Source organism: Heloderma suspectum, chromosome 16, assembly GCF_057233095.1.
Source record: "Heloderma suspectum isolate Gila_16-S chromosome 16, 16-S_ref, whole genome shotgun sequence".
NCBI classification, from domain to species: Eukaryota; Metazoa; Chordata; class Lepidosauria; order Squamata; family Helodermatidae; genus Heloderma; species Heloderma suspectum.
In genome coordinates this window covers 6808118-6824538 of record NC_139473.1, presented here as the reverse complement: position 1 = coordinate 6824538, position 16421 = coordinate 6808118, and the positions used below count along the sequence as shown (strand labels likewise).

General features: G+C 50.4%; 1 protein-coding gene across 12 annotated transcripts in view; it reads left to right on the top strand.

Annotated features, from left to right (window-relative positions):
* BCAS3 (BCAS3 microtubule associated cell migration factor) overlaps nucleotides 1-16421 on the top strand; it is a 583990-nt gene that overhangs the window by 79384 nt on the left and 488185 nt on the right. For all 12 annotated transcript variants that reach the window (XM_084823239.1, XM_084823238.1, XM_084823242.1 and 9 more), the window contains 2 exons: nucleotides 7969-8045; nucleotides 8855-8938. In XM_084823239.1, the coding sequence (XP_084679365.1) occupies nucleotides 7969-8045; nucleotides 8855-8938 (161 nt within the window). The remainder of the gene's footprint in view (nucleotides 1-7968; nucleotides 8046-8854; nucleotides 8939-16421) is intronic.

Below are 16421 nucleotides of genomic sequence, written 5' to 3'. Positions count from 1 at the left end.
GGCCACCCACCCGTTTATTAACTCACTCTCACAAAAGATCGACTGATGGAATACAGTTAACATCTCACCCATGTATATAGATGTCTGTCTGTACGAATGTCAGTCTGTTTGAATGTCTATCTATATGTATCTATCTGGCTGCAACCTTTGATCCTTAATCAGTTCCATTAATTCATTACAAGCCTTTTTTAACAGCTGAAAAAGGCATCCCCAATTAATCAGATGCCACAAGGAGATCATAGAATCATAGAACAGGAGGTTTGGAAGGGGCCTATAAGACCATCGATTCCAACCCCTTGCTCAGTGCAGGAGTCCAAGTCAAAGCATCTCTGACAGGTGGCTGTCCAGCCTCGTCTCGAATGCCTCCAGTGTGGGAGAGCCCACCACCTCCCTAGGGAATGGGTTCCATTGTTGTATTGCTCTAACAGTCAGGAAGTTTGGGGGCAGATTGGGCAGCCTGGTGGATCATGCCCTTCCCCATGCCATCTTGGGAACCTTAGGAGAGGGGCACAGGGCCAGGGAGGAGGCAGTGGTCAGGGTCCATTGAGGAAGAGGTGGATGAGAGAGGAAAGGAGATTTAAGGGAGGGGTAGAAATGAGGGAATGTGGGAGCTTAAAAGGTCCCTAAACTTCCCCATGAAATTTCAGAGAAAGATGTAGTATTATATATAAATGTCTTTGAATTGTTAAATGTTGTGCTATTTAGTTTTTTAGAAAACAGGAAACACACATAGAACTTTCCTGAGCCATTGGAAAAGAAAGCCATTGGCAATAGCCAGTACCAAACTTTAAAAGTTGGTGTCTCAAATTATAATCAGCTTGTGATAGAGTTGCCTTAAAAGGCTTCAACTTTTAGCCTGAGATTCCATGTTTTAGCTGAAATGGATGTTTAGGATCTGAGCTAGGATTTTTTTCCTTTCTTGAAATGGATAATCCAGGAATTATTAAGGATCTTTTCCTGCTTAATTGGATGTGGTGCTTTACACTGGACATCAAGGGAGTTTTTACGGTTAGCACCTAGCTATGAGCAGCAGAGTACCTATGCCCTAAGTTGGAACAGTTGATCCCCGTTTGAAAGGGAATCACTGGCAGACCCTGAACTTAAGGGCTAGGGAGAGTCCCTCCCCTTTTCCCTTGGGTCCTCTGGGCGCAACCGTTGTTTGCACGCCAACCGGGCACTACGCCTCCTTTCCATGCCCTCCATTTGGCACCGCTCTCTGCGTCGGCGTCGCGCGTCCATCAAGTCTGCTTCCCGCGCTCTGTCACTCCCAGGACTGCTATCTAAGCTAGGAATGCCGGTGGGAGGAATCTCTGTCAGCTGTTGTCCCTGGGAAAGAGGAGCATGCTCCTCTCCCAGGAGCGACTCCTCTTCCTCAGTATCAGAATTACTCTGGGATTCTATGGGCTCAGTGTCCACCCTGACATTAGGAAGCTGACCTAAGACCAAGTTAGACCCTGGGCCCATCTAGCCCAGTATTGTCAACACTGACTGGCAGAGGCACTCCAGGGTTTCAGATAGGAGTTGTTCCCAGCCTTACCAAGAGAAGCCAGGGATTGAACCTCCTGGGATGCAAAGCAAAAGCTCTCTCCTTGAATCATGTTCTTTGATGGGGTGGCTGTCTAATCAGATTTGAGCCCAGGGGTTTTAACGCAAAAAGACAAATGCCTTAACTCTCCCCTCTCCTCCCATGCCCTCGATCACTTGTTGTGAATTTATGGAGCTCTCTGTTAGTATACCAGGAGTATTTTCATTCTTAACCTATTCCTCTTCTTAATGACCCTCCACAACATGCCCCTTTCCCCTCTGTCTGTGATAGGGACAACAGGGGAGCAGGGAGGAGGGAGGAAAGCTGGACATCTAAACAAAAATGTGCCTGTTTGGTGCCCCCGGTCCCTGCTGTGATAGCACCAGAACTTCTGTCCTCTGCTCATCCAAGAATGCCTATTTGGCTTATAATCAAGATGAGAGAGGATGAAGGTCTCCTAGAAGCAACGCCTTCAGATATTATGATAACGCCAGCATCTTCGTGTCCAGTAACAAATGATGGCCCACTTTCTCCGAGCCTTGTCAACCTTGCATTGATGTGTTCTTAACCTCTGGGGAGGAAGACGATGACTGGAGCCATTATCTGGCACCAAGCTTCTATTGACGTGGTACAGCCTAGTCCCCAAGGATGCTCTTTTCTTGGACAAATTTAGTTGGCACACTCACTCTGTTCTATATTAAAAATGATGATTCTGCTCTTGGTATGTCAGATTGTATTGACCCATTTATTAATACAGGAATGCTGCTCCCCCCTGTTTTTTGCCGGGGGGGGGAGCTAGCAAGGCCCCCTGATGGGTCGGACATCTACATGTGGCAACACCCCCCCCTGCTAGGTCCCACCGTGAAGATTTCCCCCTTGCTCGCTCAACACTTTTTGAGAACCACAACCTTGAATGTGACACCTCGCTGTGATTTGCGCCGGCTGCTGTGCCCTGGAGCACACGTGTGACATATGTTCCCTTATGTGGCTACCTGGCGTCCTTCAGTAGCTGAGCACCATTTCTGGAGCGTCTCTGTGCAAAGGAAGATAAAGCGCTTCGGCTGGCTGGCTGGCTGGCTCGAAATTAAAAGCCGTAACGGAGACGGAATAGCTTTGACTTTTAAGAATTTGGCCTGTCTTCCAGGGGGTGAGTGCTGTTGCAGCTTCCCAGTTCAGCTGCCTTTGATTAGGAAACCACTTTAAACTCCACTTGCCCTGTTCGTTTCGAGTCTGAAAAGGCTTTGTCACAGGCAGCCGAGTGGCGGGAGGACGTGTCTGCGCTGAGCACCCCGTCGGCCTCAAACGCGGTTTCTAGAGCTGGAAATGCTCCTTTCCCAAAAGCTCTGAGATGGGCTTTTCCTTGAGTTAAGATGGGGTCGCTCCTGTGCCCAAGAGGCCTTGCTTCTAGACTGCATAGGAGTAGGTATTACCTTCCCTCGGAACGTCTGCCTAGGGCACTCACTTGAGGCTTGGCTCTGGGCTGGAGGGACATCCAGAGGGGCCCTAGCTCAGTGTACCAGGGCACGTATTTTGCATGCAGAAAGTCCCAGGTTCAACCCCTGGCATCTCCTGGTAGCTTTGGAAACATTCTTTCCACAGACCCTGGCGAGCCGCTGCCAGTCAGCGTCGACAGTACCGGGCTAGATAGCCCAGTGGCTTGCCGCAACCTCCCATGTTCCTGTGTCCTACATGGTCCTGACAGTTAGGCCTGTACAGTAGGACCCACTGCAAAATATCTTCCACGCCTCCCAGCAAGAGTTCTCCTGTCCAGGGCTCCTGCCAACCCTCCAGCCATGTCCTCCAGGACGCTCCATTCCATTTCCCCCCTTTTCTTCCCCTCCCAACCGACGCTCAGTTTTCCATGGCTATGGTCTGCATTGGACTATTCTCCCCCTCCCCCTTTGTACTGCCTCGAACCTTGGGGCATCCCCCAAGCATGGCAGTAGTTACCTCTTGTTTCTCAAGAGGCAAGTACCATTTTGGCTACGTAGTTGTCGGCCCTCCTTCATCTTGGCTACATATTTGTCGGCACTCACTCTTAGAGTTCGCAATTAGAGAGACAGATGGAATGGGAAAGGGCTGTATCTCAGCAGTAGAGTGCATGGTTTTATTCATTCTAAAATTGCCTAACAACTGGGGACGGGGAGCTGTCACTAGACCTAATGGGAAGCCATCAATGGAGCTGGGGGAGGCTGTAGGGCGAAGCCCTGCAGGCCAAGGAAGCCTGGCGCATTAGATGGGAGATGTTATATCTTCTGGAGCCTGGGATGGCGAGCCTCGGTTGGCGAGCCTTGGTGTGAAGTATTAAGGACAGGTGAGCAGAGAGGAGAAGGGGAACTGAGAGGCACATCCTCTTCCAGGGTGAGGGGGAGCCCGTCATCTCCAGTGGAAAGGAGCAAGGGGCCAGCTGACCTCTCTCTGCCTGAGTTCCTGGAGAGCCAGGGCTAGACGGCAAAGACGGTCAGACGCGGTAATAAGATGGCTGCATTTGTCTCTCATAATGTCTTGCCAAACCCCACCAGGAATGCGTGTTCTCATGTTAGCAGGGCCTTGGCTAGAGTCTTGGCAAAGGAGGACAAGGGCGGATCTAAACAGGAGGAAGTGTAAGAACAATGGAAGATGCGACAGGCCGGGAGAGGGATGACATTTCTTTGGGGCTTTTCATCTTGAAGGGGAATCTGTAAACACATTTGTGAACTATATTACTTCATGCCCTGTATAAACAAGTTTAATTTACCCTTCTTTTTTGATGAATAAACAAAATATTAGTTGAAAGGACTCCATGGTTTGTTTGTCGTCTTCTGGTAATAAACAGAAGATGACAAACATGCAACAAAAACGTTCCCTCCTATCCTTTATTTACTCTGTTTCCTTTCTACACCTCTGTTTGTCTTGATCTGTTTCCATGTTGGTCATCTAGCTGATGGAAAGTGGTGGAGTCTTACAGGGAGAAGAGAAACATCCACGCTCTTTTCATTGGTTTGTGTGCTTCCGTGCGCATGGGTGCCTTTTATGCTCATGAAATGCTATAAACCAGGGGTGCAGAACCTCAGGCCTGGGCGGCCAAATCCAGACCTCTGGCAGTCTAAATCCAGCCCTCTGGAGTTCCCCAGGTGGCCACGCCCCCTTTCCCTTGACCACTGAACTTTCGGTGATTTCCCAGCTTTGGTGCAGGGCCCTCCTCCCATTCTAATAAGTTGTGATGCCTCTCCTAAGGCAGCAAGAGCTTTCAGCTAAAATAGGCTGGCGTTTTTGTCTCCACACGCTTCCACCTTTTGCCCTGCCCACCACTGGAATGCGGCCCCTGAGAGCTTCTCCACAATGGAATCTGACCCTCAAGCTGGAAGACCTTTTGCAGCCCTGCTATAAACCATAGTAGTTTGGTGCAGATTATCCATTTGGTGGGACGTCTTATGGGGCTACAGCTCATTGGAAGAGCATCTGCTTTGCACATGGAAGGTTCCAGAATGCCGCACTTGGGCAGGGCTGCTTCAGTTCCTTCGCTCTGCATTCCCATTCTCCCATAGGCAGTCCAGAGAGCTTCTCCCACTCAGTGATAAGGGCACAGGTGTGGCATGCAGAACTAGGTCTTGGATGCAGTTGCCACTGTCTCTGGTGGAAAGGATCTCAGGGTGGCAGCAGTGGCTCCCTGCTCCCAGGTGCAGTAGGCAGGATGCTGAGCTCAGACTTGGTGTAAAGCAACTTGAGATGTTCATTAGAACGTAAGAATCTTCAGCTTTGATGGATGAAGTTAAGATTTTGCTATCAACTTATAAGGCCCTCCACAACTCGGAACCAGCTTATCTTCTGGATTGCTTCACTCCTTATGTCCCCGTCTGGTCTTTATGGTCCCCAGATGGAGCACTGATGATGGTGCAGCTTGTTCCTGAGGTTCACCTCCGGAGGACTCGTAACAGGGCTTCTAGGAAGCAATCCTATCATGTTCAGACAGAAAAAAGGCAGACAACTCTCAGGATGCCCCAGCCAGCCAAGCTCAGGAATTTCCCCCTCCCATTTTCAGACCCAACCATGGTTAGTGATAGGTCTGCACCAGTATTTTTTTGCGAACAAGGATTAGTTCCAAATCCTATTACATGGCTATGATTAGAAGTCGTTTTCAAAATGTGTCTTGGAGCTTCCCACGGTTACCCGAAACACTGGTGCTGATGCAACAACAGTAACCATGGTTTGCTAGAAAAGTGAACGAAAAGGTGACTGCTTTGTGAGAGGGGAGGGAGAGGAGCATACCCGCCTGCTAGGCACTGCTCCTAGTCTCCTAACCATGGTTAGGAAATCAGGCAGTGTTGTGTCTGCACTGGGGCAGAGAAAGTGAAGGAGCTTTAAAAAACAAATCACGTTCTCCTTTAAAGGCTGGAAGAGAACTGTCTACTTAAGGAGGCTTTTGTGAGAAACCCAAAACCAATGTAAGTGGGACAAGACGAAAAGTATGATAGTTGTCATTTTAAAAGCTATACAGAATGGATATTGCAAGAAGGGAATGATATAAAAAGTCTCTCCCCCATTTTTCTGTTTGGGAGCAGAGGGGATAAGTCAGGTTTAACAGTGTATCGGCTTACCTTGCTTATTGAGGATGGGTCAAATGTCCTTTAAGCTCCTGTGGGCCCAATGGAATGATATATGGGGCAGTCCAAACTGGAGACTGTCTGTAACTTCAGACTTCCTTGAAGCAAATGAGTATTCTCCCCCCCCCCCCCGGTAAATGTGCAAATCTGAAAGATTTTATGACATTCTTGGTGCTTTCTCCCATTCCTTTGTCCCTTCTGAGCAAGTAAGGAAGATCAAACAGCCCAGTTTTTTTTTTTTAAATGGGCGTGATAGATGACTGGGGAGGCCGACACAAGGGGTTCATGGGGGCTGGAGCAGAAATGACCTGCTGACTTGTGGAGGATTGACGGCATGGGCAAGGGAGACTTCGGCACTGAGGAGGTTGTATGCAAACAGAGGTAGCCTGGTGTTAAACTTCATGGGATAGAGTCACATCATGGTGTTGTGTTGATCATGCTGCAAGAACTATACAATTCCTGGAATCTGGTGTCTGGCGTATTCTGGTCCAGAATGCTGCTGCTTAAGCTTCCTTCCCTCTGCTCAGTGCAGACTCCAGGTTTTGGAGGGCCTTTGAACAAGACCCAAGACATGGTCTGAAGGCACATGAGGTGGCCACCTTGCTGAAGCTAAGCAGGTCTGGGTCTGGTCAGTGCTTGGAGGGGAGACTTCCTGGGAACTGTATGTCACCACCTTGAGTTCCACAATGGAAGGAAGGTGGGATATAGATGTAATAAATAAATAAGACCACCTCCATGGGCCCCCTCCCTCCACAAGTCCATCTCCTCACCATGTTTTAACTTGGAGCCAAAATGAAACCAATGTCTCGGGGGGGGGGGGGTTTCCACAACCGGGGTGCCACAGCAGAGAAGGCCCTCTCCCATGTCCCACCATAGTGTATGTCTTGCACCGGTGCGACACAGAGGAGGCCCCTCCAAGAGACCTCAGTCCTTGGGCAGGCATATACAGGCGAGGTCCCAAGCCACTTAGGGCTTTAAATGTCATTACCAAAACCTTGAATTCCGACCAGAAGCGTATTGGCAGCCAGTGCAATTCCTGTATGACTGGTGTGATGTGAACTTTGCGAGATGTTCTGGTCCTCAGTTTAGCTGCTGCGTTTTGCACGGATGAAGGCCCGTCTCACACGCCATGTACAGATGCTGACCGGAGTGGCAGTTGAAACTTACTGCCACACTGGCAACAGGGCAGCATTCACCGCCTCACCGGAGGCCCCACGCCCCAGCAGGGGACCATTGACTAGAACCCCCTGGACTTGCTGCTCCTCTCCACTATCGCAACCTGCTTGTTCCCCCGCCTCTCAGTCTGGCCCAGACAGTGGTGGTGGTGAGGAGGGGCAGGAGGTGCCGCGGCCTGCTTGGTCTCTGGCTCTCAGCCTGTCAGGCAAGCAAGCGGCAGCCATGAGGAGGAAGAGGAGGAGGAGCCAGAGCAGCTGGTGACCATGGCAGTGAGAAGGGGGACTCACTGGGGGTGGGGGACCATGGGGGGGGTCTTGCCCTCCAAAACCTGGAGCCTGCAGTGCTTGTGCAACGCACACAACTTCATCCTCCAGCAGAGTGGAGTGGCTGGTGGGGTGGGGGGCTCAGGAGAAACCACTGGCATAGTTGCTGCTGCCGCCACCCCTCCCCCAGTATTTGCCGCTTGAGGCAGCTGCCTCACTGCCTAAGGGCAGGGCCAGCCCTGAAGGATCGCGCCTCAGTTTCACTGTAAAAACAGGAAGCATTGGTGAAGCGAGATGATCAGCCGCACAAGCTGTGTTCCTCATTTATTATTTGTTTGTTTGTTAATTTTCTTGGCCAGGCACTGGAATTATTTGGCAGAAAGGCTGTTCCAAGGTTCTCAGTGCTACCTTTCTTTTCCAGGCTGCTATCCTTGCCCCGGGCCTAACATGAATCCCATCGCTCTAGGGAGTCGGTGGCTTGCTTATGCCGAGAATAAGGTAAGGAGCCACACGTTCCCACCTCTCTGTCTCTGTTTCTTTCATGCGAAGGACGCATGCCTCTTCTGAAGCTTCACGGGCAATGCTTGAAGGTGGCACAGGACGGGTAGCACGGGTGGGGGCCACCAAAAGAGCTCTCTTGGTGGCATGAATATGACAGTTCTTAATGTACTGTCAGTGTATATCGGCCTTCCCCAGCCTGGTGCCCTCCAGAGGGGTTGGACTGCCACTCCCACCATCCCCAGCCATTGGGGATGGAGGGCACCAGGTCAGGGAAGGCTGGTGCTTATGGTGCTTTGCACACCAAGAAGAGGTGGGTCCCTGCCCTGAGGAGCATACAGTGCAGGGGAGGACAAGAGCTGGAAAGATGGGAAGAGGATGGCAACCAGGGGAAGATGTGGAACTGAAGTTGCATGTATTCCTGTTCCAGTTGGATAGGATGGCAAAGGAGCCACAGAAGTGGGCTTTGGGGAGAGCAGCCTTGCAAATGCGGCTACAAAAGTTACTAGACTGCAAAAAAATGACTTGACTGCAAAAAACTCGTAGCCTGCTTGAGGCAGGCAGAGGGAGGATGGAGAGCTCCATCTCTCCCGCAGCTGCCTGCCGTTTTCCCACGCTGGGTGCAGAAGAGGGGCTTCCTTCCTCTGGCAGAAGCCCTCTTGGTGTCTGTGCCAAGCGTGGAGGGGAGGCTGGCTGGGGGATGCTGGGAGCTATAGTCCAGCACATCTGGAGGGCACCAGGTTGTGGGAGGCTGCATTAGAAAATCATGCAGTTCACTACGAGTGACTCTCTCAATCTCTCTCTCACAGCTGATCCGGTGCCATCAGTCCCGCGGGGGGGCCTGTGGAGACAACATTCAGTCATACACCGCCACAGTCATCAGCGCAGCCAAAGTGAGTCTGTCAGCAGCCGTCAGAATGGCTGCCTGACTTGCTTATTTCTTTATTTAAACCATTTCCGTTTAAAGACTGCCCTTTATCCGATGCAATTCCAGGATGGGGTGCAGCCAAAGCCCACAAATACCACCCCCAAGAAAACAGCGGATTTTGCGTCTTTAAAGCAGACACGTGTGTGCACACGCTGGCTAAAAACTTGCACGATTGCATTGTTAAAAGCTTTTAAAATGCCTGGGGTAGAGGAAAAAGAGCGTTTTTACCTGGCACCTTAATGACAATGGTGTTGGCGCCAGGCGTGAACTGCTTTGGGGAAGGACATTCCATAACTGGGGCACCACTGCCAAAAAAGAAAAAGCCTTCTCCCTTGTACATGGCCTTTGTACCTTGGATGGGAAAGGTACACAGAGAAGGCCTCGGCAGATGCTCTCAGAGAAGGCGTAGTGTCGTGGGGAGTGTTTGTCTGCTTTCTCGGCTTCTTAACCCTCTTCTGATTCCCTGCCATTTCCTGTTGTCAATCAGGCCTGTTCTACACATGCAGCTGGAAGACAAAGGTGGTAGGGTGACCAGGTGGTAGAACGGACCGAACCACTTCAGACTGCAGGTGGGGCGTCACATTTGTGAATGCTCCCCTGCTTTAAAAACAAAACGTCTCGCAGTTAGAAAATTAGCACAGCAGCGGCCGACCTGGGTGTGAAGCCTTCTCTCAGTTGTGCTCCTCTTCTACTTGCAAGGGGTTCTTGCTATTTTTAATGCGGGGTGGGGGGGATATTCAAAAACGGCAAGCCCTAAATGCAGCCCGAGGTGTACCACCTCGGTGTACCACCTCGGTGTAAGGTCAACCCTCAGAAAAGATTCAAAAGGTGCTACTGTTTGTCTAATGGTAAAAGTAAAAAGAAAACTTCCCCCTCCCCCAAATCAACATTTGGGCAATATATTCTAAGAATCCAGAGTGTTTCACATGCTGTTTCTTTATTCAAAGCATTGTTGTCCTGCCCTTCAGCCAAAAAGGCACCCAGAATGGCTTACAAAGATAAGAAATAAGACATTCCCTGCCTGCGAGCTTACACTCTAAAAGAAACATCACAAAAGGAAAGGGGATTAGAGGGAGGAGGAGGAATTCACTTTTCAGCAGTCCTCTAAATCAGGCCAGCAGCAGTAATATTGTGTATAACACACATTCCGCTGTTCAAAAGGCTTCGTGTGGAAAGCCCTTGCAACGGCCCAGAGAGGGAGGCCATCCCATTGCTGCAGACGATTTGTCCCCATGTTGTAGATGGAGAGGCAGAGAAAATGGCGAATTGCTTAAAGCCACCCTAGTGAGTCCACAGCCGAAGGAAGACTCAAAGCAGAGGCTTTCTGGCTCACAGTCACGATGCCAGCCTTCCTCACCGGGTGCCATCCGGAGGTTTTGGACTCCAACTCCCATCAGCCCCAGCCAGCAGGACCAATGGCCAGCAATGCTGGGAGTTGTCGTCCAAAGCAACTGGAGGGCCCCAGGGTGTGTGGAAGGCTACCCTATGCTGTGCCTGGTCTTGAGGTTAGGGATAGGGGCTGAGCCTAAAGTCTTCCGTTTGGGCCTGTAAGGCTGCCCTGCGATGGTGGGACAGTAGCTGTATCCTCCCCCGTCAGGTCTAGCACCTGCCAAGTTGTGGGGAAGGAAGGTCCCAGGCGGAGGGCAATGTGAGGCCAAGGTTAGGATGGACTGTGGCAGGAAATGGCAGCAAAGATCCTTGTGGTTCAGGCTAGAGAAGGAGAGAGAGGGGGCCTGGCTGGGAGGCTTTCTTCAGAGGGTGGGCCCTGTCGCATGACACACTCTGGCCGACTGCCGTCGGAGGCTTCTGTGCAGGTCCACGTCCTTGTCTCCTGTTGCTCAGGCGCCAGGTTTGGGGCCTGTGGCAGACAGCACCACAGGTCGGCCGCAACCCGCACGGGGGGCTGTGGTGTGTGTGTCTTCTCCGTTTGCCTCGAAAGCCCCCTGCAGGGGCTTTCAGCCCAAGGGCCACATGCTGTGTCGGAGAAGCTCTCAGGGGCCACATTCCAGTGGTGGGCATGGCCAAAGGCAAAAGGGGCAGAGCCAGAATACCAGCCTGTTGTAGCTTCAGGCTCTTACAGCCAGTAGCTAAGCCTTAGGAGAGGCACTTCAGCCTTTTAGAAATGTGTGTGAAATGGTACAAAAGCCGGGAAACATTGAACGATCACCGTTTGGTGAAAGGGGGTGTGGCCAGGGAAGGGGTGTGGCCATCTAGGGAACCGTAGAGGGTCAGATTTGCCCCCCGGGAGGTTCTGCATCCCTAGTCTACTTGGTCCCCTTTTGGCTTCTCACATTCCACCAGGCATTTCCCACCTACTACCAAGCCTATGAGAGACAAGGAGGTGTAGTGGCTAGAGTGTTGAAACTGGGAATGGGGGAGGGGCTATTTTAATCTGGCACTGACAGAGTTAAATAATTTTGCTCACAAAAGACTGAAGAGGCAACAAAAGATGATCAGGGGACTGGAAACAAAGCCCTATGAAGAGAGACGGAAAGAACTGGGCATGTTTAGCCTTGAGAAGAGAAGACTGAGGGGAGACAGGATAGCGCTCTTCAAGTCCTTGAAAGGTTGTCACAGACAGGAAGGCCAGGATCTCTTCTTGATCATCCCAGAGTGCAGGACACGGAATAATGGGCTCAAGTTACAGGAAGCCAGATTCTGGCTGAACATCAGGAAAAACTTCCTGACTGTTAGAGCAATACGACAATGGAACCAATGACCTAGGGAGGTAGCGGGCTCTCCCACACTGGAGGCATTCAAGACGAGGCTGGACAGCTATCTGTCAGGGATGCTCTGACTTGGATTCCTGCATTGAGCAGGGGGTTGGACTCGATGGCCTTGTAGGCCCCTTCCAGCCCTACTATTCTATGATTCTATGAGGCTATTTCGAACTGCAGATGGCTAGTTTGATCTGGAAAGGATGAATGGTCAGAATGAAGGTTTTGGGGAAGCTTACAAGAAGACCCCGTAAAAGACCACAGACTCAATGGATTCAAATCCTCAGTGGATACAGTCACAGACTTTCAGCCTAATCTAACTCACGGGGTTTATGTTGGGGATAAAACAAAGTAACAAAGTATATACCAACCTGGGGAGACTCAGGTTCAAATCCCCACTGAACCCTGAGGCTCATTGGATGATGTTTGTCTCAGCCTAACCTACCTTGCAGGGTTGTGATGGTAAATTGGGGGAAGGTAGCTAGCGGAGTGCAGCACTCTGAGTTTCCTAGAGGAAGGGTGGGATATATCAATTGGTACTACTACCCCCATCATCCCTCACCATTGGCTTTGCTGGCTGGAGCTGATGGGAGTTGGAATCCAACAACATCTGGGAGGGGCACGTGTTCCCCACCCTTGACAATAAAAACAAATGTGATGGGGAAAATAGATGTCTTGACACCCATAATGACCAGAAACCTGCTTTAAAAATATGAAATCTGTCCCTGCTGACTGCTGCACCCAGCGTTATGAAATATATGCATTCCAACGGGTATATGCCAGTGCCTTCTATTTTTGCTGGGGTAAACAAATTGCAGCACCGGCCGTCGGAGGCCTGGCTCTTGCAAGCTGTCCTGATTATAACTCGCCGCCTTCGCACTTTATGAGAGAAAACACGGTGGTTTGGAATAAGAGGGATGGAAAATGGAGTTTTCAATTGGCGGGCCTGACCGACCTCAACAAAACAACCACTCCAAGCGAGCCTCTCGGAGGAGCCGAGGCCGTGCCACTTCCTTCGGGAAAACAAATACAACTTTGAAAAGAAAAAGAGAGAGAGAGAAGAAATGTGTGTCCCGTAATGATGGTTGTCAGTGCCAAGAGAGCTGTCGTTGAATGGGGAGAAAAATCACAGGTTTTGGGTTGCTCTGGGCAAATGAGGCGCTTCGTCCTTTTGTCTGTGTGTGGCGTTGGGAATATTGTGAGCCTGTACAGTGTGTGCTAACTTCATCCGTCATTAGTGGGTAGGAAAAGTAATATGGCTTTCTTTCTTAATTTCCCCGGGATTAGCACACTGTCATTTTATCCTCTCTTTTTTTTAAGGGTACTTGTTCTTGAATGAGTCATCCCTCCATGTTTGGATTGCCACACTCCTGTTTAGATGAGGGGCCCTTGAGCTGCCATCCTGTGAGATGGGCTTGGATGGCAAGTGGGTATTCCTCACTGCTGGTATCAAGGACATGAATTTCCTCCAGCTTCAGTAGCCAACCGTCCTTTGTGGGTGCCCAGCCCCCATCCTCTCCTCCAAGTCCTACAGCAAGCACATTTGGGGTGGGAGGTGGGGAGGGGAAGAGGGAGGGAGGGTTCAGCATCTCACTTTGCACCAGGATGGGAGACCCCCCAATGCTTGCGAGTGCTTCCAAAGTGCTGTGGCCAAGAAGAGAGATTCTCGCTGCTTCTGGCTCACCAGCAAGGCTCAATACAGAGTGAGGGAATAAGAACTAGGGATGTACGAAAGTCACTTACCTTTTCGCAGGGGTGCTTCGCGGTGGGCGGGAGGCGCTTCACTTCTCCCCCCGAAGTTCAGGCAAGGGGGGGGAGCCGTCCCGCCTCACCCGGCCGAAATTCAGGCTGGGGAGAAGTGCCCCGTCTCCCCGGCCGCGAAACAAAGTGTAAAAAACAAACAAACCCCATGATAGGCTACGTAACGATTAACGTAGCCTATCACGGCTAGATTTCCAAAGTCAGCTGTGATAGGCTACGTTAATCGTTACGTAGCCTATCACGGGTGACTTTGAAAAAAAAAGAAAGCGCGTACGCAAATGGCGGCGGCCTACGGGCGCCACCATTTGCGTTCCTTATTTGGTCCCGGTAGTCTACGTAAAGATTTACGTAGACTACGGCTAATGATTTAGACTAATGATTTACGTAGCCTATCACGGCTGACTTTGGAAATCTAGCCGTGATAGGCTACGTTAATCGTTACGTAGCCTATCACGGGGTTTTTTTTGTTTTTTGTTTTACACTTTGTAATGGCGACGGCGGCAGCCGTTCGGAAGACCGGCTGCCGCCCCCGCCCCTGACAAAAGGCTGACGAACCGCCGCCGGGACCCGCTGCCGGGAGGGACATTCGCCAAAGGGGGGAGGGCGGGGGGGCGGAGAATTTCACCGCCGATTTTGGGGGGCCGAATGCGTTGGCGCTCGGCCCCCCAAAGATTCGGGGAGAAATTCTCCGCCATCCCTAATAAGAACACAAGAGGAGCCCTTCTGGATCAGACCAAGGGTCCACCCAGTCCAGCATTCTATTCACTCAGTGGCCAACCAGCTGCCCCAGGAAACCTGCAAGCAGGACACGAGTGCAACAGCATCTCCTGCCCAGTGTGGTGTAGTGGTGAGAGTGTTGGACTGGGAGTGGAGAGATCCGAGTTCCAGTCCCCACTCGGCCACGGTGTCAGGGTGGACACTGAGCCCATAGAATCCCAGAGTAGTTCTGATTCTGAGGAAGAGCAGTCGCTCCTGGGAGAGGAGCGCGCTCCTCTTTCCCAGGACCAACAGCTGACGGAGATTCCTCCCACCAGCATTCCTAGCTTAGTTAGCAGTCCAGGGAGTGACCAAGCACAGATAGCAGACTTGGTGGACGCGCGACGCAGACGCAGAGAGCGGCGCCAGATGGAGGGCGTGGAAAGGAGGCGAAGTGCCAGGTTGGCGCGCAAACAACGGCTGCGCCCAGAGGCTCCAAGGGAAAAGGGGAGGGACTCTCCCTAGTCCTTAAGTTCAGGGGTCTGCCAGTAATTCCCTTTCAAACGGGGACCAACTGTTCCAACTTAGGGCATAGGTACTGTGCTGCTCAGATCTAGTTGCAATCGGTATAGTTGTTAAGTTGTAAAAGAAGAATAAAGCTTTGAAAGGAATTCCTTTGTCTGTGTCTGGACTTGGCTACTGGTTTAGACAGAGAGAGACCTCCAAGGAGCCCTTGACACACGGAAGCTCACTGGGTGACTTTGGTCTGGTTACAGACTCTCAGCCCAACCTACCTCACAGGGTGATTGTTGTGAGGATAAAACGGAGAGGAGGAGGATTATGGACGCCATCTTCGGTTCCTTAAGGAGGAAAAAAGGCAAGATATAAATATAAGGAAGGCTGAGCGCCGAAGAATTGATGCCTTCGAACTGTGGTGCTGGAGAAGACTCTTACGAGTCCCCTGGACTGCAAGGAGGTCAAATCAGTCCATCCTAAAGGAAATCAACCCTGAGTGCTCATTGGAAGGACAGATACTGAAGCTGAAGCTCAAATATTTTGGCCACCTAATGTGAAGAGAAAACTCCCTGGAAAAGACCCTGATGCTGGGAAAGATTGAAGGCAAAAGGAGAAGGGGACGGCAGAGGATGAGATGGCTAGATAGCATCACCAATGCAATGAATATGAATCTGAGTGCACTCCGGGAGAGAGTGGAGGACAGGAAGGCCTGGCGTGCTATGGTCCATGGGGTCACGAAGAGGCAGACACGACTGAACGACTGAACAACAAACAAACAAACAAACAAATAAGTATATATTAACAGGGTTTCCTTCCTGCTTGTGAGAGAACTGGGAATGCTTCTTCTAAAATAAACCAACCTATTTTTGGTTTTATTAAATAGAAGGTTACATTTTTAAAAATCTGCTACCTGATAAATCAGGGATACCTTATTAATTGATCAGTTATTCAACAAAATGTTGCAGGCCCCTAAATTTTACAAGTTCATCTTGTTGTTGTTAATACTTAACATGGGTATAGCGCTTTCCAGCGTTCAAAGTGCTTTGCATGCCTTATCAAGCTGCAGTCCTTACAACAATCTTGTAAGGTAAGTCAGTGTTATCTCCTATATTGCAGGGGGGCTGGGGACTGAGAGAGAGTGTCTTGCCCAAGACCACCCAGGGAGATTTGATGGTGGGATTTGAACTGGGGACATCTTGATTTGCAGTCTGGTCTTTTAGCCACTACATTACAGCAGCTGCCCTGGCATAACCTGGCATTTTGTCAGTGGAAACTAGGGAAAAAAAGGTCTCTTAATATCTTTTATGCAGACAGTGGTGGTATGTTACTGGCATTTTTAACAAAAATCCTTTTGTTATCTAAACAATTTTGTTAAGATCTAAACTAAAAACATATAAATGGTGAACATGGCTCCCTGTCCTCATTGTATCACAACAACCCTGTGAGGTAGGTTGCCTGAGCATTGGTGACTGGCCAAAGGCACTCAGTCAGCCTTAAGGCTGAGCAGGGATTTGAACCTGGCTCTCTTTCAGTTGGTGTAACATGGAGATCACTTCATTTTATCCACACAATAAACTCCTGTGAGTTCGGTCAGGCTGAGCATGTGTGTCTGTCCCAAAAGGGGATTTGAATCCAGGCCTCCCCATTCCAAGTCCAACGTTCTACCCACTACACCACCCTGTCTCTCATAGGCTTTTCCTAAATTAAAAAAAGAGATGTTCTTCTGAATGTCAAACACCAGATTTACACTCCCAGACT